Here is a 26,273-nt window from a genome sequence, read left to right on the forward strand (position 1 = left end):
GTGTAATCTGCTGAAACCCATTTTTTTTTTCTGTGTATTAGAGTATTGGTTTCCATTAAAGGTAAATACGAATTTTCCTACTGCCTTAGCAGTCAGTTTTGCAGAGGAAAGTCTGCTGTGTTTTTACTTCCTCGAATGGTGAATCTGGAACAGCAATGATCCAATCTCAGCGGTGCAGCTCAGCCCCAGGTGCAGCAGTGATGGCCACCGTAGGTCTGACATAAGAGATGAAGCAGGCACAGCACCAGGTGGCACTACTGAGGTGTGGAGGGGACAGGGGCCTTTTACCTCCATGCTCAATATGCCCCTGAGGACGCTGGATGTCAGGTGATCAGTTAGCCAAGTGAAACATGGACAATTCACTAGATATTTGTGTTTTAAGATGCAGAATCATACCCATCCCTCTGTCCAACAGATCAGAAACTCCTGCTCTCCAGGCACTAAGCATGGGTCTTTCTAAGCACACTGCCTTGTACTGTCATCAAATCCTTAGGATGGGACATGTGTTGAAGACTCCAGACAGTGAGACATGCTAAAGCTACCCGTGTGCTGCCTTAAAAAAATAACTCATTACTGATCATAAAAAAAAAAAGAAAATCGTTGTTAGTCAAATGTCTGTGTTCAAGAGAGTGGAAAAGTGCTTTGATGGTATTGATTCTTGGATACTGATTGGATTGATATTGTGATTCGTTGCTTCCTTGAAGTTTTGCACAGCGGTGGTTCAGGGTGTTCTCCGAAAATAAATGTTTGCATGGGCTTGGCTGTGGTATGGGCATCCAAGTGCCAACCTGAAACTGCTGACACTCAGTAAAACTGTTCTAAATTTTTGAGTAGGAAAGTTTCGAGCAATGTCAGGATGATAATTAGCGATTGATTTTCACTTGGCAGTTTGCCATGTAGTCAGTGACAGACACCAGAACTCTTTTAACACATTTAATGGGATTTTTCCTTCCATTTACACTATCATAAATTACAAAGCATATTTCACTTCACAAAATAAAACCATTTCCAGATCATTTTTATGACAGTATTAAGTAATACATAACCTACAACAAATAGTCCTGTACAAGACAGGAGGATCTATGGAAGTATTTGGAACTCAGACTATTTAGCATTTGTTCTGCAACCTGGATTAATCTATCTAGCCCTTAATTATTTCTCTAGAAGACGACAAATTTACAGTCATACTCTCTACCTCCCTTCATTATCATAGTTACAGATAGTTTTCAGTTTGAATAGAAATGTGCTCCGTGAAATAATTCAGGAAACTGCATCACTGAGTTACCAAGCATATGATTCAAATGATCAAGATAAGGGAGTATTAGAATATTTTTTGTATTGAAAACTGAGTTTGGTAGTAAAGTAGGTTGATTTTCTATGCTTGCAGAAACATCTCATGCTGAGAAACAGTTTTAACATTAGGAATAAGTTGCAGTTAGACTATGAACTCTGTAGGTCAATGTTTGTGAGGGGAGAAAAATATTAAAATTTGGTAATAATTAAATTTACCAGCTCCCACATGTCCTACACATTCTTTCTTTTTTCTTTTTTTTTTTTTAAACAAACCATCAGGAAACACATTCAAGATAAATACCTACATTTTTAGCAGATTTACTGTACATTTATAAATACAGAAATGTGACAAAACATAACTCAATTTTTACAGAAAAACCAAATCCTTCATCATTCACCCAAAAAAGTGCTGACTTTTCAACAAGGCCAGAAAATATCCAGTGTCCCAGCATCACTTAACTTCTGTGATCTAAGAAAAATCTGGCATGTGAAACTGATACTACCCCCAGGACTTTTGAAAAATTCTCAAGACCATATCTTACATGGGAGAAAAAAACAACAAAAAAAAGAAAATACTATGTTTTTGGAAATGGCAAATGGCTAAAAGTGTACAATCTTAGGATGCTAGTGCCTAAATGCAAAGAAACCTAAGGAAAGCTGAAATACGCACAAGAAAATTATTCTCCTTTAAAACACTTGCAATGAAAGAGGTATGTCAGGATAATACTGCATTAGTGGCAATTGTTTTCAATATATCATAGCAAAAATGCAGGAAAGAATTACATGGAAAATAATCAATGCACCGCATTGATTTATAGTTTGCTAAAATAAAATGCCATTCTTTCAGCCAGGTAAAGTAAAAATATCTTTATAATATAGGTTCTGTTTCACAATTGACATATATAATTATGTCTCATGAAGAAGGAAATGTATAGGTGTATACAAGTAACACTGATTAAGTACCTTTTTGCTTCTCTAGCCATATTAAAATACGTTTTGTGTTTCTTAATAAGTTAAGAATAAAATTGTTTGAAACTTCTCAAAACAAATATACATCTGAGGCAAGGCAAAAGATACAAGGTAAGAGGATTTTTTCTGACCTTCTTTTTCTCTTCTACAAAGAGGCATATGTCTATGAGACATACGCTTTCCCTAAACATTTTGGCATCCATCTGCAACTTTGCAGAAATTGAAGTGCAGTCAAGGAACTCTTCCTTTCTGTTTAAAAAAAAATTAAAGAAATATTGTTTTTCCTTCAAACTAATTATTTAAAAACCAATGGCTTTGAAGATACGCCTCTCTGTCTAAAAGAGAACATCTTCATTTTCTATTAAAATCTGCACAATTAACTTCTGGTACCGCATGTCATTCAGTGTAGCAAGGGTACTGTCCTCTGGAGGTCTCATTAAAGTAGGTCCAAACACTATTCCCAGGTTTTCAGCATTCATAAAATTCTCCTTTTCATGCAAGGTAACCCTAAAATAATAAAAAAAAAAAAAGTAATTGGTTGCTTTATCTGTAATCTTGCTTCACATCAAACATTGGTAGATAACGACATTTTTCAGTAACAATTTTTACTTTCACTCAACATAGTAACTGCTTCCACAACAAATACAGTGCAGCTATGGTGGGGCTGTGATTTCTAGTGTCTTTAAACAACTCTCATGTGATCCTTAAGTGATTTTTCCACGTGACTATCTGTTAGGGTATAAGAATTAGTGGCAATTGCTTTTTTAAAAGCATAATCATGATTTAAATGATGATGTATGGAACAGTTCTCTGTGCTACAGTAGCTACAGTTCTCTGGCACATTGTGCTTGGTGTGCATCACTCTGGCAGGGGGGGTGTGCTCCACAAACGCAAATCTGGATTTTCTTTAGACTACCGATGTTTGCAGACATGCTTCCAGTCTGCAGAAACCCACTCTTTCACACATCGCTGACTTGCTGGCTGCCTCAGGCCAACCAACAGCTCAGTGATTCCGATTAGTTGTTATACTTCAGGAGCAGGCTGAATCCTGGAGCAGCCTGGAGAACTGGCTTGCTAAAATCAGGTTGCTATAAACGCCATCTGTTCTTGACAGAGAACAGAGGCACTTCTAGGAAGGAGCCCAGGCTCTTTTGTTTACTGACATAGGTCATATAATGTAAATAGAAGAAGAGATAGACTCTTTGTGGCTGGAGCAAAGACCACCAAGGATTGGCCAAACTGTGTAGAAGTCAGCCCTGACTGGAAAATCAGTCAAACCTGCTGGAAAACGCAAGGTGTGCTCAAGGTTTCCCTCCAGGTAATAGAGCTGGATCACACAAGTGTCATCCTGCCTGAGTGGCATATTGAGTTCAGTCCTGAGAGTGCTCATGCACTGCAGTATAGGACAGCCACAGTCCCTTGATGGGTCACGGTCCCTCATGGACCAGACATTTGCTGTGACAAGTACAGCATGGATGAAGTTTCACATCTCCTTCATACAAATCCTCTGCTGGAGTGGAGCACATCTGGTTTTGGAGACAGGTCTCCTGGCAACAGCTGAGACCTTCCCTAGCATGGCAATTCCCAGCTGGGCATTGTGAGTGGATTCATTCATGCTATCAAGGGAGTACGAAGTGGCTGAAACCAGTAGTTTGGTCTTCCCTTGTTTGTGAGGTACTTATATGACTCAGTTTTGCTTCTGTTATTGTCTCTCTGCCAAGAATGGCTCTGTCACAGAAAAATGCTGTTCCTCTTTGCTTTCAGGACGGAAGTCCATTAGTGCCCCTACTCACAGATACATCATCATCTAGCACAGATATACTAGCTGTGCTTTGCAAGGGGCAAAGACACACCCAGGCTGTGTAGCCCAAACCACCTCTGTGCAAGTGTATGTTTAGCACTGCTTTCTCTCTGTGCATGTATGCTGCCAGCCAGGGGTGAAAAAACACAAAGAAGATTCACAGCTTCATTGCAACATCAGCACGAAGGAGTTGTATGTATTTCACCACAGGGGGGACTGCTCATGCTATTGCATTTCCTCCAATTTTGAGCAAAAAGTTATCAGAAAGGTAACTGAAGAAAACAACGAATTGACCGACAAACTCATTTTTCGTTGCTGACATTGGCCTCTGCTGGATTTTCCTGTGCTTTTAAGAACAACTCAGTGTAGTTTTTTTTCTGTTGCAAAGCAGTGGGGGTATAGAGGCCGTCATCCTGCAGTCTTTACATAGACTCCCTTATACTGGTGCATGTTTTGTCCATGCAGGAAGACTCCTAGAGAGCTGAAGTTGGAACTCTTTGTTTAATCTACAGAACAGCATAGTTTGAACCTAAAGGATTCTTTCCTCTTTCACACTCAGATCTCTCCAATAGATTCTCCATAGGAACTGACATGGTTGATTTCCATGCAGATGCCAAAAGCTATGCTATGGGAAAGAAGATGAAATTGATTGCATGACTTGCAGGTATTCAAAAGAGAAAGCTTAATCAGCTCTTTGGACTGTTTTTATCTCATCAGTAGTTCAGCTCAACAGCTGAACCAAAGCCTGGACTGCCATTCGGGAGAAGAAAGAAGGCAAGTCAATACATGTGTATTAAAAATTTGCTGCCGGGATGTGAAAGTACTGATTCTGTGTGCAGCTCACTTGCCCACAGCCAATATGGTTCATCATGAGTTGTCCATGCCTATGTGCTGACAAGGGTGGATACTTAAACGTCTCATTTCTGCAGAGTCCAAAGAAGTTCTCACATGCCCAGGTAATGTCTCATCAAAGGGAAAAATTACTCATTTATAATGACCTGAGTTGATTCAAAATGAGGAAAAGTCTCTGCATAATGAGAACCTGACTGAGCATGAAATACACTTCACACAAGTTCTCTGATGCAATTTTACGTGAGTTGAGGTATTTTTCCTTTTTAGTTGGCATTAATAGTACAGAGTAGTGAAGACCAAACCCAGAAAATACTCCACGTTTGTAATTGTGTTGCAAGAAGTGGGACAACTAAGAAGAGATCAAGGTTTTGCTGTATAAAAAGGTTGGTAGCTTTATTCCTCCCTTATCCCCTTTTCTGTTGTTTCCAAGTAGCAAACTTTAATCAAAGACAAGGAATATCTCGTGCAATATATCCATAAATGAAGGCCTGCTTTGAGATGACTGTGCCAGTCTGTACTCAGCTTCAGTTTTTAAATATATAGAAAGAAGACTTCCTGAGGCATGTAAATACCCAAAGCAGCAAAGTGGAGTTAGCATGCTTTTGAAATACAGTTTTGCTTGAAATCAGTGGAAGTGAGGCACCCTCTTTGGAGCACTCCTTAGTTCTCCTGGATACCTAGCTGAAAACTTGGAAAACTTGGCAGTACACTCCCAAGTAACTTTCAAAAATGAAATTTAGGCACTTTAGAAAATTTTGTATGCCTTTATGTTTGCCTTATGAAGCCCTTTATGAGTGTCTTATGTATGCCTAAAGAAGCTTTGAAAAGGAAACGAGGCAGTGTGTTTAAAACCAAAAGAGATATAACTGGGGGTTGTATTGCTTTTACTAGTCATATAAAAATAGGCCCTGCTTGATTCTTGGCTTACTCTGATGTGAGCAAACAACTCGTAAGAGACAGTTCTTTCCTTATAGGGTTATTGTTCAAGAAGACAAATCAGGAGGTAAGGGGAGGCAGAAGCAAAGCATGTTCAAGTGCCTTACAGCAGCAGCACATCTAGCATATCTCTCAAGTACCTACCATTCGGTATTTTTCAGATATTATCTGCTTCAGAGAACTGTGACAATTTTCAATTAATTCTTCAAAGGTTTGCAATAATATGCCAGCAAAAGGACCTATGCTATATATGTGCATAGCTTAGGTGCACTTATACAAACAGCTTGTCTGATTATCTGTAATGTTACTGGTTTAGTGGCAGTGTCCTAATGGGAGCTTTATTGGTACTTTCTGTAATATTTCTCTTTCAAAGCAGAAAATTGTTAAGTTCTTCAAGAATTATCCTGTATGTCAATCAACTCACTTTTTGAGATGAATCATTAGGTATCTAAGTGTCTCGTAGTGAGCAGCAGGGAGTAACATCAACACTTCATGTATTGCTTCTAGTCGTTCATCAGGATTGGAGAGTTCTGTAAAAACACCAAACAGGATTAATGTTAATAGGGCCTTCCATGTGTAAACAGCAATAAATCAGGAAGATAACTTATTATTATGGAATCATTTACAAGCCATTGGCTGTGCTTGGAGGGATAAATATGAAACTCATAAACGTGGAGCTTATCAGCAAGTTCTACATCCTCAAAAAAAAATGGCTTTACAAAGAAATCAGCAAAAAAGACCACCCAGGAGTTATCTCCATGGTCTGTAGCTCTATCTACGGGTCTGTTTAGGTACAGTACCCGAGCTTTGTTAAGTGCTTCATAATATTACTCTGCCCAGAACTCTCTCACTAAAATCTTACATAAGACTACTTCCATTAGTCTTCAGAACCAGATGGGAATAAGCTGTTAGAACCTATGCTTGAATATGTAAGTTTAGCTAGAGGTTGAAGTGACATGGAATTACTTCAAGATTTCTGAACATATTTAAATATGTAGGTATCAGTGATACCTACATATACTGAGTATCAGCACTCATTTAAAACTGTTTGACAATCTCTCTAAAAATTCTGAGCAGGATTTACACATATTTTACATGAGAAGTATAGATTCCCAAGCTGTGAACTAAATCAGTCATATTTGCTACATGGCTTTTCATTCAAATGGCATCAGGAGGTCAAAATACTAGAAGATTAAGAATCTCTATGGCCTGCTCTTAAGAGATTGGTGCATGGATTGGAACTGCTTCCCCTGGCCACACTCTTTACAAGCAAGAATAATTTCTCTGCCCAGCAGGAATTAGGAAGAGGAGAATGCAAGACAGGAGGTATCTGTGGTTGCATGGGGAGTGAAAGCTGGAGTAAGCCAGAGGGAAAGGGAAGGCAGCGCAATCACACAGACAGATTGCTCTTCCTGCTGCTTATTGATATACATTGTGGATGGGAAATGTAATTAAAGATTGGTACAAATCGCTATGCAATACTTACTTGCTGCCTCTATGAACTTGGAATAGGTGTCATAGGTGATGACGGGAATTGGTAAGTCTCTGAAGTATAGCTTCAGTGCTCCGGCAATGATGTTTATGTCTGGATAAATACTGGCAGAAATATCAGCCTTGTCACCGTCTAGAAAAGGAGGAAGAAATCTTTTTGAAACCACACTAATTTTGAAGCAAGGCTAGTCTTCTAATTCAGATTTATTGTATGCAACATGACAGGAAAAAACACCCTGAAAGCATTTGGAAGGCTTAAATGAGAATATATTGCTACCAACTTTACAATATATGAATGGTAGTTTCTATATATTTTAGTAAACAATTTATTTGTTTACATCTTTTGGAGGGGCTGGTCATTCCATCATCTATATCTGCAGTGTACCATCTCAAACATACTGTTTTAATGTTGGATGACAAACCATGTTAATAATATATTTCTTGCATTTGGCCCATTTATTCACTGAAAAGAAGCTATTAATAACTTGTTCTATGTTGAATTTTCTATCCATAGATCAGTGCCCAGGAGTACAAACCATGTTTTTCCATCTCCACTTGGGGAACCAGAGGCACAGAGAAATAATATAAATTTCCAATGACCATCAGGAGACCAGTAGGAAAAATCAGAGTAAACATCCAAATGTATCTATAGTGATTAGCTAGTAAGGAAGCTGCATTATTGTCTAGATAACCTTTAATGTCTTAATATTTGACTTATTTATTTATAGCAAAGATCTGAATTTAAATTGGCATGCCAAGGCATTTAGCTATACAATTTATTCTGAAATGCGGATTGCAATTTGTTAAATGAATATGGATACTTGTAATGGATGAACAGCTAAACAGATGAATTATGCAACTGAAATGGCATACATTTTGTTTGCCACATTATAACACAGTTAGTCAGAACTCTGTTACAGAGCACTTTTAAACACATGAGCCTAAAGTTTACAAGTGTTGCTGGTAAGTCCTTGACTAATGCATGGCTTGCAATGAGTGAAATTGCAAGAAGTAGCAGCAAGGCTGAATCACTAGCATTTTTCAAGTTGAAATTACTACATCTGTTCTGTACTACCTAGGACCCTCGTACCCACATTTTTCTCCAGATGGAGAAATCCTGCTGTCCTTTCCTGGGACCTGTCCTTGGTGGTCTTCCAGTAGAAAGATGGGTAGGACACTGGTCAAATAGCTGTGGCTGTCTGGATTTAACCCCCAGCTTTACTTCAGGCTTCTTTGAGCTTAGCTATAACCCGTAGTCCTTATTTCCCACCATTCAACTAAGGATACTAGTGCTTCCCTGACAGCAGGTGGTGAAGATTAGGACCATACGGTGAGTGGGGTGATGTGGGGTTATGCTTGCTTGAAAGGCAGAGAAGGGTTTGCTTGTGTCTGCCAGGAGATGCAAGCACAAGCTTGGGCTGTTACCACCGAGGCGCTGACATGTTGTAAAGCCATTGCCTTGCTTGTCTTGCAATAACAAGTGCTTGTAGACATGCCCTGATACAGACAGATGAATGGGTGTGCTTGATACACAGCATCTAAGATGGAGATAAAGGCTTTCATAGCAGAGTAAAAGAGTTTATATTGATTGTAGACATTTTATACAAACATATGGCATTAATCTTGCCGGGATACGTCCTGTCCAATGTATGCACATAATTCTCATTAAGACTAATAGCACTACATGTTCTCATCAAGAGGAGATTATATGCTTAAGTGTTTAAAACAAACAGCCTTTCTTGATGCAGCTGAACAGTCTGAATACATCCATCAGCATTTAATTTAATACAGCATCAATAAGCCCTAGGAGGATGTTTACACTGCCCCAATCTTTTGTTTAATCCACACGTTCCAGGCACGGTAGCATTAGTCTTGTAAAGCTTTGTGTGGAGACCTCTATTTAATTGATGGACACCGAGCACGCAAAATGCTCCACTGAAAACAGATACCTCCAAGGAGCCAGCAGCTGCATCAGAACAGATACAGCAAAGCAGAAGCTTACATCTATTATCCAGGTCACCAGTACACTAAATGGAAGTGTTATTTATTTAATACTTTGACAAAACAACCCAACAAGCTTCCTTAAAGGGACTCTACAGATTGAGGTACTTCGAACTACAATGTACTTCAAACATACCTCTTATTTACATATTTGCTTACTCTAGGAAAAATGCATGAATTCCTGAGTCAAACATTTTTCTCTTCACTTCAGAGACAAATACACATCCATTAGAAATGCACTGAAGTTTATTTTAAAGTGAGCACAACAATACATCTGCTATAATATATACTCTACGCACTTCTGCAATGGATGTATAGGGGGAGATGGATTTTTGTTTTCCTTTCATAGATTTTGGAAATTTTTTTCCTTTCGGTTTCAGCAATTGAAGGTCCTTGGTAGGCTGCAGTTATTTCTTATCCTCATCAAATTCCTGGATTTGTTTTCTTTTTAGAACACACTTAAAATTCAAAGCACTAAGAAAGAAAAGTTAATTCATTGTCAGAAAAGTCATGACACATATTTCACAGAGGATCCTCTGCAGTAGCAGACTGTATGAACTACATGTGGTTTATATACTACCTTCTGCATTACCACCATAATTTTTTTCACTCTTCAATATAGGAATTCTCATCAGATTGTATCATTGCAGTGGCCATATGTTAATACAGTATTTGTTTTTCATAAATTTTGGCTTACAAACACATAGTTCATTTCAGCTGTACAAACCTAATCCTACCCAAACCCCATCACTTATCTTTCCTTGTTACTTTGACTCTCAATGTATTTTGTTGCATTATGTTGAAGTTTTAATATCTCAAGACAAAGAAGGTCTTTATTCTTTTCCTTAAAGGTTTCAGCTGACTTTGGATGCCATAGAAATATATCAATACTTTATTAGAGAATGAAATAGAATAAGTGTTACATTCTTAAAGCCTCAGCTATGCCTTCTGAATACTGAATTAGATTTTTCTTAAGTTCCTTTTTCCTAAATGCTTTGGTTTTATTGCACAACCTTTACCATTCTAACATCCTTCTTTGTGTTTTTTCTTGGATTTGGCATTTGACAGGTTTTCATCTACACGGCCAAAAGGGTGAGTATGAATTAGGATGCCTCTAAGTACTCATGTAATATTTAACAGCATAATATTTTTAGCAAGTGTATTGTACCAGCCAGTCATACAAACAAGTGGGAGGACAGAATGCAGTGGTGACAATGGCTGCTCTGTGGATTAAGCACACAATGGGTGTTTTCTGGATGCCACAACGCCACAGCTCAACAATGCTGACAGAGAGCAACTGTCATTCTATAGCACCAACATTCACCAGATTAAATAAATCCACATTATTCCCCTCCTTCTCATTACAAAAATCACTAAAATGGAACATTGTCAGTGCCTCAGAGAGCCTAATGCTAATTTACAGTAGGGTATTTACACTGCTTTGGCTTTGGAAGGCAGTCTTAGTTTAAATCAGATGAGGACCAACTTCACCCTGTTTTAAAACCAACTATCATAGTTTCATTGGGCCCAAGTAATATTATGTGGGATGCTATTCTCTTCCCAAGATTTTAACTTTGCAAACTTGCCTTTGCTTTTCTGTTATTGCTCTAATTCTTTGGAAGCAACAAGTGTCTCTTTGTCAAAGCAGAATTAGTCAGAGGGAGGGCTGGCTTCTCTTCGTTGCACCCCTTCAGCTGCACAAGGGATCAGCAGGAGAGGTACCCTACAGCCAAGTCAGCCCCCATGCTTCATCCCTGTATCATATTGTCTTCTGGCCCCTGTAGCTTGATGAAGAGCATGGGAACCAAAGAGCTTGATGGCATTATTTCAAGGATGAATCCTGTGCATTAAAATGGCCTCTCTATTTTCAACCCCATTTATTAAAAGCTGCATTTCTGGAGATGCAAAAGTACTGGCATTTTAGCGAGTCAGGGGGCTGACTCAGAAATGATGGGCAGGGAGCGACCTCTGTAATGACCGAGTGCAGTGTTCTGCTACTGCAGGCACCATATCATATAACCCTTCTGGTAAACCCTGCAACTTCCACTTCCAAAACTAGTTCAGGTTTTTTATCCCTGCTCTTACAAGAAGGTTGTTTCAAAGACTTCCTTTCAGATGGTTAAAAAATGGTCTTTAAATTGTCAAACAAAATTTATTCCTGGCCAGTGTACATCCTCTAGTACTGTGTCAAGACTAAAGAGTTCTCTTCTCTGGTTCATACCTCTGCTATAAGCATCTCCTTTGACTATCCCAAGCTATTTTAAAACATATTTACCTTCTGCTATGCAGTGTGCTCCAGAGATATCTGAGATAGTGATGTGACCACAGATAAAGCTGTTTCTGCTGCAACACCTTTCTATTAACCAGAACTGATCAGGAATTTTCCACTTTATATTTCACACACAAATTTTCTCTTTTTATTTTTTTTTTTAACTTTAAAAAAAAAAGTTAATTTCCCGTAGTGAACGTGGAAATATGAATTCTGTAAAACTCCCACAAACTTCACATTCTGGGCAGAAAATTAAATTTGAACAGAAAACTCCCAGGTAGTGTTGGATGCAAGACCTGCCACCTGGCTCTCAGGTCCTTTCTCTCCCAGCTCTGTCACCTGGTATATTCCAGGTGAAAACTGGGATATTCCTCATCCTCAGATGGTTCACTTCATGCTGCTCTAGCTTCTAGTGCTAAGCAGGGGTAACAGGGCAGCAGAAAAGCAATGTTCCTACCTATGGGGCTGGGATGCAAAAGAGAGGGTGGTGTCCCTGCCTCTGTAAACTTTAATCTGACAGGGAAGCTAGCCCTGAGCTGTCATGTTGGAAGTATCCTGCCAATTCTAACTTCTGCCAGCTGACAACCACCTTCTAGCCGCACAGCCCACAAGTCAGAACAAAAAAAACTTATTTTGTTTTTCTTTAAATCCCTTCCTGCAAAAAATCTCAACTCCTCCTGCCCTTCCATCTCAGTTCAGGGAGAAAACATTTTCAAACCTGGAAAGTTTTGAAAGTTCTCAGCTTCTGGTCTTCACAATACTGTAGTCCTATAATTCTCATAACAAGGTTTTGTTCATTGTTCTGCTGCTTTTATTTATGCTTATTTTTTATTCATGGCAACACTCTCTCTTTCCTTTGTTAGGCTGTTCTCCTCCTTCTGAATTTATGCCCAATGGTCTTCCCCACAGCCTTTGTATACAAACTCCGTTCTTGCTTTCTCTGCTTCCATGTTTATCCATGCTTTTTTTCCTTTGGAAATCCAAAATTGCTAGTAACTTTACTCTTCCTGTTTCTAGATGCTGCTACCTTTGCCAGTAAATCACACTTTCTTCCTTGCTGTGGATCTAATTCAAGTGTGTATTGCCATCAATTATGCTGTGAATATAGGCAATAAATAGGCGATAAACTGAAGTGGCTCCAGTGGTTCAAAGCATTTGCAAAGGAACTACAGCTGTAGCAGTGTTGAAGTCATGCTCAGACATAAATTTAAATCTGCTTTCTTCCAATTCTACAACCTGTGCCTCTCCTTCTGGGTTTCATTTAGCTTGGTACACTTAGAGGAGAATTAACACACAGAACAAAAGGGTTTGCCAGGCCAGATCTACCCGCAGGGAGCAGAATGGGACTTGTGAGGACCATGATCCTCTCAGTAGCATTGATTCCTGTGGCACATCTGCAACACTACCTTCCTATGATAACAGTCATATCATTGTGCATCTCTCTTGCCCAAATAATGCCTGACCTATGTCTGTAGGTGCATAGGTTCACAACTACAGCCTGAAACATATTTTAAAATATGTATTATATTTTAAGGATATTTCAGCATGAAAACAGTCAATTTAGAAATTGCTAGTTGGACTTTCTTTACGGCGATATCTGTATGATAAACTGCCTCCAAACACAAACTGTTCAGGTGCAGTAAGATGTGGCACCCACAGACCTTGCTGGCCTGTGCAGCCTCCCCTAGAGCCCTCAGACCTCCTGCCCATGGGCCGCCAGGGCCCTCAGTCCCTGCCTGAGTGATATCCCAGCTGTCTCCAGCTGCGTCATGGCCATGCTGGTGTGTGGCCATGCACCCTTCTGATTGCAACCCTGACCCACAGGATGACTTTCTGGCTTAACCTGGACCCGCCTTGTCCCCCAGGGGCTTGTGACCACTGGGCTGTGTCTGATCCTATTCCCTAATATGGCAGAGGTAATACCTGAAAAAATTAAGTAGGAAGGAAAACACTATTTATGGGAAAGGAGAAGAATATTCATGTAACTTCTTAAATGTACTTGAAAAGGTGTTTTCCATTGATGAAGGCTCTAACCCTGCACTCGCTTACATAACCACTTTAGTCCTGTGTGCAAAGATCGTGTGCGCAACCAGAACCAACATAATCAGCTCAATCAATTCAGAAGGGCTATGAGGATGGTAATCAGGCAGTGTTTTAATAATTAATTTTTCAATATGCTGTACAACCAATCTCCTCAATGCTCCTCACGTCTGTTGCACGGATGGAATCACATGCACAGTGCTGCAATGTTTCCTACAAGGCTACCTGCAGAATGACTTCCCAGTTGGAGTTCCTGGTCCTTAAACTCATAAATAGATTATCATATTGTAAAGCATTGAGTCTATCAAAGACAGGACTAAGCACTTTTCCCTGGCACCATCTAGTTTCGTACTTCAGCTAGGGGCTGAGGCTGTACTGCTAGGCTGAGCAATCATCCAGTCACCTGCTTAGCCTTCTACCCATCAATTCCTAGTGTTTAATTATTCCTTCCAACTATGAAACATGTTTCTTCTTATGAAAAGGACTGCAGGTCAATTTAAGGACTTAGAAAAGACAGATTGCTTTCTCTACTTCTGTTTATATGCCAGTTTCATTACCATGGTACCTATATAACCCCCAAAAGAACTGAAAGCTTAGATTAAAACGGTACAAAATTAAAAAATGGTGTACCTCGATCAAAGGCCATTTTCACATCTTCAATGTGCTCAGTGAAGCCTGAGACTCTATAGAGGCCCTCGGACTTCAAACCTGAAACAAAAAATTCTTGTTTAACTTAGCTTCAGTAACCAACAAATATTTAGGCTTAAAAACAGTAAAGCAAGGACAACAGACCTACTAAGTGTAGCAAAATATTATTTGCAGTGTGAAACTCCAGAGCATTTAAGGAAAGATCAAGATGATGTTAAATTGTTTCTTAAAAGGATTAAAGAATTTTAGAATGTTTACTTTCTGATTTTGTTAGGTACATGGTTGATTTGATTATGTTAGAGGAAAATACTGCAATTTGCTAATGGTGAGGCATGTGATATTATTATGATTTATTCCTTTTATGTAGGAGATTTTCCTGGATTTGGCTATAATTAATAAAGCTTTAGAGGTCTCCCTTCCTTTTACCAGTTGCTTAATGATAAATAGCAATTCAAGTAAAAGACTGCCTTTCCTGTGAGCACATTTCTTCCCTGTTTTGCTGTCAGCTTTTACTTATACACAGCTGAAAGATGCAATGGATACAGTTCTTCTCACCATCAGTACATCCCTTCTACAGTTCTTTCACACAAGCAACCTGCTCACTCGCACAGCTCTCCCCACATTGCTCCATGCCGACATGAAATGCAGGGCAGCCCAGCATAGCAGGTTGAGTTACACACAGGTTATTTATTTTAATCCTAGAATTCCTTATTGTAACTGTGCACCTTGTTAACCTACTTATAAGTTCCAATACACTTTGTTTTCTTAAGAACAAAATCAGAATCTTTCATAGTTCTGTGGCAATTAAATAAAAAATACAAAGATATTGAAAAAACTGAGAGCAGGCAACAGATTTTATCTTAGTCAATACATGTACAAGTAAGTGATTAAATCTCAAATGCAATGTAGCTTCCTGCTATATCATTGGAGTAAAGCTCTTCTGTCTTAGTCTATATTATTCTTTTTATTTGTCCCTGCAATGATGATATAATCCTGGTAGAGCTTTACGGAGCAGTGCAGAGGATTTACTAGTAAGTCTTTGATTCAATTCAGCAGATGATGCGTGGCTTTGAAATCCCTGTGGCGAGTATCAGTGTGTTGCTATGCAGATTACTGGGATGCTATGAATTCCACATTATGAGATTCCTGTGCTGAAGCTGTGACTAACAGGAAAATTTGGCTTATTGGGCAGCACATTAAACATACACATTTGCTATCCAAAGCAAAAATGCATGATTATTACAGAGGGGATACATGATTATTGGAGGGGACATGTTTTTCCTTCAATCTGGCACAGGTCTGTTTACCAAAAACCTGTCACAAGCTTGAGTTTTGGCTGTGACATGCTGCCTGTGCACAGGATCCATCAGTCAGTAACTGAGCATCATGTGAAACCATGAGCAGTTAGTGTCCTACCACAAAACACCACAGCCTGTGACCTCACTTGTCTGAGTCACTTTCAGTCACTTGTGTTCTCTTGCCCACAATGTCTGTAAAGGTTATTAAGAACAGATTTGATTTAAACTGATTACTCCAAAATTGGACGTGTCCCTAGGTATGTTAAAATAAAGTAATGAAAAAAGACACATAAATATGAACTTAAAGTTCACTTTAAAGTTCACCCCTTTCAGAAGTGAAACATAATACATGTTTTGACATGTTTCAGAAAGCATTTCAGGAAATTGCATTAAGGAATGCCATGATTTAATTTTACTAGCTAATGCAAAGCAATGTATCACCTGCACTAAAAAAACCCTTCTCTCATCCTGTCCTCAGTGTGCATGAGCATACTACCCTGTGTGAGCTTAGCAGGTAATTCAAGTCATCTTCATTTCATTGCGTCTGCTGCTTTCCTAAGCATACGAACCTCTTGCTTCAATCTCCCGAATGCATGAATCCACAACCATGGGCCTCTGGGTATTGTGGGCTTTCACGAGTGTGGTGAGATCACAGCAGTAGACTCGTTTTATCCTCTTGAGGTCTGGTTGACAGTCGTTGGGCACGTATTTGGAGCACTGCTTATGTACGTTCAACCCACAGTCTGTAAGCAAAGTTAGCCAGGTTAATTAATTAATTAATAATGATGCTGATAGGCTTTCCCTAACAATTTATTTCCTTGGTCCATGTCAAGCAAGGGGCACAACTTCCCCATCAGTCAGCGAAGATAAAATAAATATGATGCAGATGAGAAAGATGAGCGCAGGTGAGAAAGATGAGCATGGAAATGTGTAAAAATCTTACAGTGGGAGAAGTGAACTCCAGCAGAGTTGTTAGAAAGGTATAAAGACTCCGGATGTCCCTCACATCACTCTGAGCTGTAGGTGACTGCTGATGCAGTCTGGATTGGTTCATTACTGGACACATAGCTCAAGGTGTTGCATTTGAACATGTGAGGCTTAACTTCTGGGTATTTTAGATTAGCCTTAAATAAAACTGGCACAGTAATGACTGTCTTCTGCTGGTTGTCGTGAGGCTTAGCACTGGTCACAGTTGAAGAACCTAAGATTCACCTGAACCCTCAAACTGGGACAGTGCCTTGAGCTAGCATGCCTCACTCTGCCTTCCACATTCCTGCAGTGTCACATTTTGGCTCTCTCTGCCACATCAGCAGACTCCTCATCTCTGGCTCATCACTTCACTGGTGACTAAAGTCTCCCCTGTGTTTAGTCTGTAGGTCAGTTTAGGCATATAAAATGCTGTGAAAGGCATGATGTAAAAAAGTGACTCATTTTACAAATAGCTCTTGTTGTCTTACTCCAGAGTCAAATCCTACTCTCAGTTGCATGGGTGGGTTTCTATTAACTTACACATCACTTTTTCATCTCCACAAATTGAATTTTTCTAATAGACTCAAATATTCAGCCAAATGAATTTATAAGCCTCAGTAAACACCACCATCTTGAGTTGCATTATTTCACACAACTTTGATTCCTGTTTTAATGCCTTCCCAGTCATGTCCATCACTGATGGTACCCTTTGAGTTAACTTAACATTAGTCTGTTAAAAATGTAAACATGACCCTATTACTTACAGCACATTTCAGTATTACACTCTATAAAATATTAATCAAGCAAAATCATATACAAACACCTCAACAAACATATACAAAACCTCAACATTTCATGGAATTGGGTGGGTTTTTTTGGGTTTCTCCATAAAGTTATTACTGCATAATACATTGTTGTTCTGTGAAATCTAAACAAATGTGAGTGCTGTAGTCAGGATCCTCCCTGCTTGTTTTCAGTGCTGTTCTCCAACCATGTGAAGTTAAATCCAAATGCATCTGTCTACTTAGAGTTAAACGTTCGTAATTTAATGAGGAAGTGTATTATGTTTCATGCTAAGTAAACAAGCCTTTTCATAAGTTTAATACTTTATGTATGTGAACAAATAGTGTTATGCATTAGTGAGGCCAGGTCTTGCACACTTGTTGTTTAAGATATAGTTTGAGAAGCAAACTACTCCTCCTCCTTTTTAATGTCCTTCTCATATTCTTTGTGTTACCCTTATTCATCTACAGGCAGACAAGATATAGCAGTAGCTGAGACTACACTTATTAAAAGTGCATTTGAGAAAGGTATTTTGATCCTTCAAACTGCAGTCTAAATTTTAGGTAAAAACCACCTCCTCCATTGATGGAAGGCAGATGTCAGGGTTGGATGTGTTTGGTGCCAGTCGGAGATCAGGAATGCCCGGAGGTCAGGCAGGGAGAGGTAAGACAGAGGTAAGACAAACAACTTTTGGAAGTGATTCTAGATGTGGAGAAAGAAGATATGAAAACCCATTTGCAATACACCAATACACTACTGCTACTACAAAAGCTCATGATGTGATGATTATTGTATTTTTCCAAGATCATTTTTCCCACAAAAGAACAAACAAATTTAAAATAATTAAGGCACTATTAAAATGCCAATACAGCTATAGAGGCACCAGAAAACTAATTCCCCTTGGAAAATGAAGGTTGTATTTTTTAGTTTTATCTTGAGGTGGAATACTTCAGGCTTGCAGCAATGCATGGTTTTTTATGGGAAACAGGTGGCAGTCTTTTTTTCAGACAAGGGCACTTACCAGCAATTGGTGGCAAAAAGATGAGTTATGAAGCCTAGTTTAAGACATAAAAACATTAAGGGACAACTTAACCATAGAACAAGTTTTAAAGTATACACCAAGGCACAGACAGGACCAAGGTACTACCAAAAGGATGTCACTCTCAGCAACCAAGGCCTTATGGCTTCATTTCTAAACGAGCTAATGAGGCAAATGAAAATGTTCTAACTTCTGCAGGAGGATTTCTTGCCTTGCTCTGTACAGAAATCCTGGCCCCCATTCCTGCAGGGAGTGCAAGCTGGGATGGGACAGATGTCTGAGCAGTTCAAGAGAATGACAGAAAATGCTGAAGGGCTACCTGAACATCTCACTCCCTGAGCGATGAGACCCCACATGAAGTTGGCGCAGTATTCACACCAGTGCGGACCTCGAAATGTATGGACCTGTAATACAAATGGAGTGGGAGAAAGAAATGGGGTCATTGGGAGGCAGATGGTCTGACAGATGGAACAACTGAAATGGATAAACAACAGAAGACTCAGTAGGAGTAAATCTTTAGCATACAGTGCCCACATCCTTCCAAAGCCTAGATGAAATAAACCATGGGAACAGAAATTTGCTTTGATCTTGTAGTTTATCTTTCAATAGGCTTAACATTAAAAAGAACTGGGCTGTGTATGACACTGAAAACAAATAATTTTTGCTAGCTGACATTCTAACTATAGGGGAGGTGAGGAACCCAGGATTAAAAAAGTAAAACTAATAATCCAAGGAACTGTAGATAAAAGCAAATGACACCCTTCCTCACTCAAGTAAGTAAATTGAACTCACATAGGGAAAAGATGTCAGTAGACTCTTTCAGCAGACCAAAATTCATTTTGCTACAGTCCACACTGTAGCAGGAGGAATAAAATGACCTGTGTGCTGACAGAACCCACAGCCGGGTTTTGCACACTACCGCTGCTTCCAACACTGCTTTTCCAAAGGCTATAGCGGAAGACCTTTTTATTTAAGATGTGTGTTCTGGTAAAGTAAGCATTTCATTTTCATTGAAACAAAGAGTAAATAGTGAGGTCCATGCCCGTGTGAATGGACACAATATGAGCTAGTTCTAGCCAGAGACTTAATTGAGCCTAACAAAACATAAATCATGCACACTCTGGCTGCTAACCCGTCCTTTTATATATTTCTCTCTGCTCTTGTTTACCCATTGGGTGAACGGCTGAAAGGCCACTTCCACCCCCTGGGATGGGGAAAGATGCTCTCTGCTTTCCATAGAGTGAAAAAACGGTCATTGCCCTTTTCAGATAAACTGTGAAGTTTTAGGCCAAGCATTTGGCTTGCTAAGGTTTTTGCTCCATTTGTGTGCAGAATCACACTTACACAAGCCTGTACTCTTGAGTCCAGGAAGATGAAGTATTGCGATTTTAATACAGATGTTTTTATCTCTTTTTGATTTTGAGATAAAAACATGAGCCTGACTACAAATGGCTTCTGACCAACTACTCAGTCAAATAATTGTGTGAATAAACTTAAAGCAACAGTAATTCTTCCTCCCTTTTGGCAGTGAAAGGTCAAAACTGGAATGTCTGACTGGTCATGATTATTTTTTGAAGTGGTATTTTACCTCTCAGAAAAATGTGTATATCTGTGAAACAAGACTTTGCAACAAAGTTTGAGATAGATATATTAATAAATATAGCCATATACTACTTTCTCATTTCATTTTTATTTTGCAGAGTGGGTAGCATGAATTTCAGACATGGCTTTTTGTGGTGGTAAACAGCTGTACATAACATCAGCTGGTGACCTGAGTTTCAGTCACCGTGTGACCTTCAGTGGATACAAAACTACAGATACTACTAATTATGCCTGCATCTTTACCATTTTTAGACTGAAAGCCACATAATTAGTAGGTCTGCACCTGCACTTAATTGTGGGCGAAAATCATCTGCTGTGGGAAGATAGCTAACTGTGTCTTCTGCTTTGCAGCAGTTTACAAAAGCTAACCTTGTGAGAAGGGCTGTAAAAGCTCAGTCAGGACTTCTAAAAACACACCATTTCATATATAAAGTCCATTGCAGTTGCTAGGATATTTGGGGCCTACTTGCACACTTTACATAAAGCTTATTTCAGCTGATCTTGCTGTGGCTTATTTTGAAAATGGTAGCTGATTATTCCTTGATCTCTCCTGTCATTAACTGGAAAGTCATCAATGCTGGCTGAGGGCTCCATTTCAGAAGTGCTGACAGCTCACCCTTCCCTTGTTCCGTTCAGCTTGGTGGCCCTCAAAGGTTGAGTTCTCTTTATTCATTCACTTCAATTTTTCACGGATCTGCATTTTAGCTCAAATGGCAAGTCTCCAGCTGAAATACCCTGTGAAAAGCTAGTCTTGGTGGTTTCTGGCCAAGTTGAAACTAACTGAAAAAAGGGACATTTTCAAAAGTTTCTAGATGAAGGTGCAAAAAGCCTCTTAAGATGCAGTTTTGAAGTAAGTCTCTTATGGCTTGACATTAAGTTTAAACAAATAATGGAGGAATTCTGTTCTTAGGAACACTTTTGAATGGCAAATGGGAATTTTACCTGCAAGATTGGCCTTATTTCTGTTTTAAACAGTGAGACGTAACAGCAGGTCTTACGTTTTTGAGATGCGGTTTTAGGTTTTGCCCCATCCTTTGTAGCCGCATCATTATGAATGGACTGAGTTATTTATTGCTGGTCCCAACCCCATCCTGCCATCTCAGGAGACCTCTCTGTGCACAGAAAACATAGGCTTGGGCTGCTTGGGCTACGGTTGACACATAATTCCAATTTTTAAAAGAATTTATAGGGAACTGTTTCTCCAAATAAGCTAAAATCATGATGTTTCAGATGATACACTGAAATTTTCTTGTTCCATCTTTCAGCCTCTTTCAATAAAAAGTTGTTTCTTACGTCCATGTCTCCTCTCTGCTGGTCAGTCTCACACAACACTACATTGCATGTCTCTTCTTGTTTCCTTCCTGTGCTCTCACTTCTGCCCTTCACCCATCTGGTGCTCTTTTTTTTTAAATGGTGGCATTCCCCCAGTGGGTGCTACCATATTGACTTCTAGTTTGTGTCTGAGTTGTCTTCACGGAGGGAGAAACTGAGACCAAATTTAAGGAGTGCTAGTATGGTGGCAAAACAAAGTTATACCTTAAGCAATATTGCAGAAATGGACGAAAAAATTGCCTTGAATTGAAACACATGTTTTTTATTGGCATTATATAGTGTTGTTTCTGAGGAAATTTTGTTGTTTATGTCATTGGGTTTGAATACTTTTCTATTTGCCTCCAGAGAAGATTTTTTTACAGACTTTTGCCTGAATACAGGCACATTTGCACTCTCCTGTGGACTCCTGCTGAACCTGAGCCATTTGCAGGGAAGAAAAGCTAACTCTGCTGTTATTTTTGTTTAAATGAATACACATAATTTTCTTGATGTATGTAAAAAATGTCTCCCCAAACCCTTTGTCTCCCAGAAGCAGTATTATCTGCAGTGCTTAACACAAGGGGAAATTTATCCTAGAGCGTCCTCTCTCCCAGCAGATCTGACTTGTCTGTAATCAGCTGCCTTTGCTCTACTAGCCTGCCTGCAAATGGGATTTGCCCCGTTCTATAGTGGCAAACAGGCACAGTATTGTGGAAAATGCACATTATTCTGCTGTATTCGCTCACTTAAAGCAGCACAGAAGCCCTCTCATGAATTCCCAGCATAGAACAAAGAGCGTGGAGCGTCCCCAAACTCCATGCTGCTGCCCTCAGGCAGAAGGTTGACTTCACCACCAGCTGGGACCCCACTGAAGTTGGCAGGTAAAGCTCATCTGAAAGAGCCTCCTGGATCCTAACACATGAGGACTTTGTGATCCAGTTAGGCTGATACCCACATAGCTAGAGAAATACCTCTGTGTTTTTCTAAACAGGGCTTCAGAGATTTATTCTCTTTCCTGAATTACGGTATGTCTACACTGGCTTATGCAAAGTTGTCCCGCCAGACAGACGCCAGCTCCAAACCTAAATCCATGTGACTACGTGGTGTGCTCAGGATGAACCCAGCTTAACAAATCAGTCTGGATACTAAATCTTTTTTTTGTTCATTTGCTGTGAGTGTCTTGAAACTTGGAAGAGAGGTTGAATAAGAAAGCATGGATACTCAGAAGGGCATAACCTGGTGCCCTCATGCTCCAAACTTCAACACCACTTTACAATTTTTGTATTAGTTTGGCAAGGATGGAGGGAGAGCCGTCCTTGCACTGAATTTGTGCCTTTAATCTGTTCTTCCTTTTGTTCCTTCTCTCTTCTAGTAGGGAAGATCTTTGGTGTAAGATCTACAAAAATCTCATCAACTTCACTAAAAATGTGCCCTTCATTTTTAAGATTCTTCACAGCTAAAGGACAAGAGCTAAAGAGTGTTTGTTCATGAAGAATTGCCTATGACAAGATTATGAGGGACAGTCTGACATGTAACCTTTATCTCTAGGAACTGAGATGAATGATACAGTACATGTCAGTATTCACGGAAAAATGGGGAAGACAACTTTTTGAATGTCTGCAAAATAGCACTGTCCTTCAGATAAATCCTATACCATTATAGCTTGAGTGCTGGCAAAAACCATTAAGAATTTTGCCCCAAGACCCATAAAGCCATTCTTTTCTAAATAATTTCCTAAGTCTTTTAGGCAATGAATACGGAATATATAAAAGATATTAGCCTTGAATTTAGACATGTTTTAAATCTAAATACTCTATTCTGAATATACTGTCCACATTTTTGTTCAACAACTAGACATACTCTAATATATTCCTTTGGAAAACTAACTGTATTTGCATAGTGAACGTATTTGTTCATTAAGCAAATGTAACACTTTTGATTGACCTTTCTGGGCAATTATTTTAGAAATGCTTGTTCCCTAAGGTTTGTTATTGCCCTTACTAGGCTGCTGTCAAGCCTTTGAATACATTTCTATTTTAATCATGTGATTTTCCATTTAAACTATGACTCTCTTGAAACAGAAAGGAACAGAGACCGTACAACAGTTAGATTGTGCAAATGCAAAGTTAACTGGGCACATGTCCAGTTATAAATCAAAGCCAAAACAAGGGAAATTTTGAAGAGGAAAGAATGCATGGGTCAAAGTGGAAAAAAGTCTCAGTCATGAGAAAATACTTTCTAGTTAAACTAAAATAGTTTTGATATTAAAATGATAATGAGGGCAAAACCCAGAAAGAATGAAAGCTGGCTTAATCAAGCAAGAAAACACAGAGTATTTCCCCTATTTCCTTCAGTGCCTATCAGAGAGATAAATATTGACTTTTCTGTAGCTTGGGTCAAGGAAGGGGAATGAGGAAAGGGATGCTATGATTCGCTTTGCCCACTAATATTAAATTATTGATTTGCCAACTACAGCAGAAGTACTGCAGAGGAGAGCCATGTCTGCACAGCAGAACATGTAGAAAAATAAGAAGTGAAACTCTTTTCGCTAACTGAAATAATTTAAATCAGTGTTTCTCCATTTTTGACAGGCTCTAGATGAATATCAGAAAATTCTTGTTCTGCTAATGAGTGGAACTATTCTGACAGTGACCCAGATCAGCATCCTCAAGGAGCTTTAACTAAACTGAGGTTTCAAAGCTGAGATACATTCCTTTCTTGTCTTGTTACTGCCTCTTATTCTCGATGCTTATCCCTATAAGCATCAAACCGCAATTTGACAGCATTAGATACGGTAACTGGCTGGCACACTCTGAAACCATCACAGTCCTTTTGGCAAAACATTTTAACACAAGCTGCCTGGAAGGTCCGTTTCCAAAGCTGAGTCACTTCCCTGCTGCAGTCTGCCAGAGACAGCTGTTGGGGAAAAAATCCCTAAGAATCTGATTTTGTATGTATAAGACAGCAAAAAGATGATCCATTTAAACATCCCTGTGTTTGTCCAGAGATTTGTTTTAGTTTGACAAGCAAACACAAGCTCACATCGTATAGCTCAGTGAGACTCTGAGAGCATTTCCTTAGCATATGGTGGTGGAACAAAAGCTGGGAGACAATACCCACTGCTGTGTTTTGCTTCACTGTTAGGAGCACCCAAGCCCCCTCAACTTCTTCTGAAAATAGAAATGGTCCAAAATGTTTTTTGATAAAATGCTACTGGCTTCTGATAATAGCTAGATTTTGAAAAGGGGCCTTTTTCTTAATGAAAAGTACATACACACTTAAGATAAAGACAATCAACATGAAGTACTTTGTTTCTGAATAAAAAAGAAACCCAAATCTGGGAAAAGAGCTAAACTGCCAGTCAAGTAGTACAGTGAGCAGCAAAACTATTATTTGGATTAAGTCCCTATATAAAGCATACTAAGAATGCAGTTAAGAGAACTTAAAATAAAAAGAAAAATGCATTTTTTCAACACTTTTCTTAGAGCTAGTATAAATAGATGCGTGCAAAACTCATCACAGCAAAAAACCAAAATGTGAGGCATCTCAACAGAACTTTTTAACTGAAAATGATAGGAAGGCATGCTTACCTTAAAATTGTGTGCTTTTTCATAGTTGAAGTGGTTGTCATTTTGAGTTAAGGCTGCTCTTCTGACCAAGGAGGTGATCTGCGAATAGGCAAAGAGTTTCAGAGGTTGCCACAAAAGTGCCCCCTTTACTCCCACCTTCACCCCCAGGGCCACGGCCAGGAGCTCTTGGCGCTTCCTTCCTCGTTTCGACTTGTGAACAACAGCACAGTTTTTCTCATTTTCCAGCCACAGATCCTCTGAGAACATAGCGCTGGGATCCCAAATCTTTTCCCTGTCTTCCTTGGTGCCAGGGAGCCTGACTGTAGTCAGCACGGTACAGTTTGTCCAACTGCTTCTGATGTTAGACAGCAGATTTGAAGCAGCTGCAGCCCATTCTGCAGAGACCTCTGGCATGTGACTTGAATGGGCCGTCTTGGGGGACGGAAGGAGCTTCTGCATCTGAATAAGTAACGGCCTGTGCCGTGCGATTTCTTAAGGCAGATGTGTCTCTCGAACAATAGCACGAATTCATACACTGAGCAGCCTTCCCCGCTGCCCTCCCTGAGCGGTGGTCTCCAACCAGGTGCTGCCCAAATACCAGCTGGGGGGACACAGCATTACAGCTTCAACCCGAAAGGCATTTCCAGAGACAGATCACTTCAACTCTGCAGTGTGTTAAAAATGAACAAACAAACAAAAAGCCCCTGGAAAGCCCACACAACGGAATCCGATGCTGCATCCAATTACACTCAGACTCTGAGACTTATCAGCCAGCAGTCTGCATGCCAGCAGATTAAGCCCTTAAAACCATGATGATAGTTTAATCTTACAGGGCAAAAAAAATTTTTTTTTTCTTTTTCCTTTTCATATCCCATACAAGGGGAAAAATCCAGCAACACATTAATAGCACTTTTATGCCATGTTTTAAACTAAGCATTTTGTCAGCGTGCACTTTAGTAGCACTGAGGTAGCTCACTGTCAGGGAAAGGTGAAAGCTCAGCTGGGACTATGCAGGCTTAGAAGCCCTGGAGCCCTGTGGCTTCTGTGAAGGCAGCAGAGGAACTTTACACTGATGTAGGAAGCCTACATGCACAGCCCCTGCTTGCAGAACAGGGTCGTCCTTTCTCTCGTTACCTGAATCTATAGATTTTGGGGGGAACTGATTTCTAGTTAAAGCCCAGGCACAGGAGGTATCAGAACCCTGACCAGCCTATGCTACAGCTTTCAGTGTTACTTTGGACATGTGATCCACTTCTTTAAAGGCGGGTAGTTCCCCATCCCAGGACATAGATGTGTGATATTGAGAATTCCCTGGGAAGCACATTCAGTGTTCTCTTCCCACTAGTTTCCTTCCCTCCAGCTTCTACTCCTTTACTGAATATGCCAATTTTCCATCCATAAG

The 26,273-nt window shown here is 39.6% G+C and overlaps 1 protein-coding gene across 1 annotated transcript in view; it reads right to left on the reverse strand.

The window, feature by feature from the left end:
• Window positions 1-919: 919 nt before the first annotated feature.
• The window catches only part of CHN2 (chimerin 2), a 167,073-nt gene continuing 141,719 nt past the window's right edge, over window positions 920-26,273 (reverse strand). The window contains exons 7-13 of the mRNA XM_027723778.2: window positions 24,893-24,970; window positions 18,709-18,793; window positions 16,168-16,341; window positions 14,283-14,360; window positions 7,338-7,475; window positions 6,276-6,381; window positions 920-2,769 (exon numbers count right to left, since the gene is read on the reverse strand). Of these exons, the coding sequence (XP_027579579.1) occupies window positions 2,598-2,769; window positions 6,276-6,381; window positions 7,338-7,475; window positions 14,283-14,360; window positions 16,168-16,341; window positions 18,709-18,793; window positions 24,893-24,970 (831 nt within the window). The 3' untranslated portion in view covers window positions 920-2,597. The remainder of the gene's footprint in view (window positions 2,770-6,275; window positions 6,382-7,337; window positions 7,476-14,282; window positions 14,361-16,167; window positions 16,342-18,708; window positions 18,794-24,892; window positions 24,971-26,273) is intronic.

This window comes from Pipra filicauda, unplaced genomic scaffold (genome assembly GCF_003945595.2).
Source record: "Pipra filicauda isolate LSUMZ 115617 unplaced genomic scaffold, ASM394559v2 scaffold84_size4826128_pilon, whole genome shotgun sequence".
Classification (NCBI taxonomy): Eukaryota; Metazoa; Chordata; class Aves; order Passeriformes; family Pipridae; genus Pipra; species Pipra filicauda.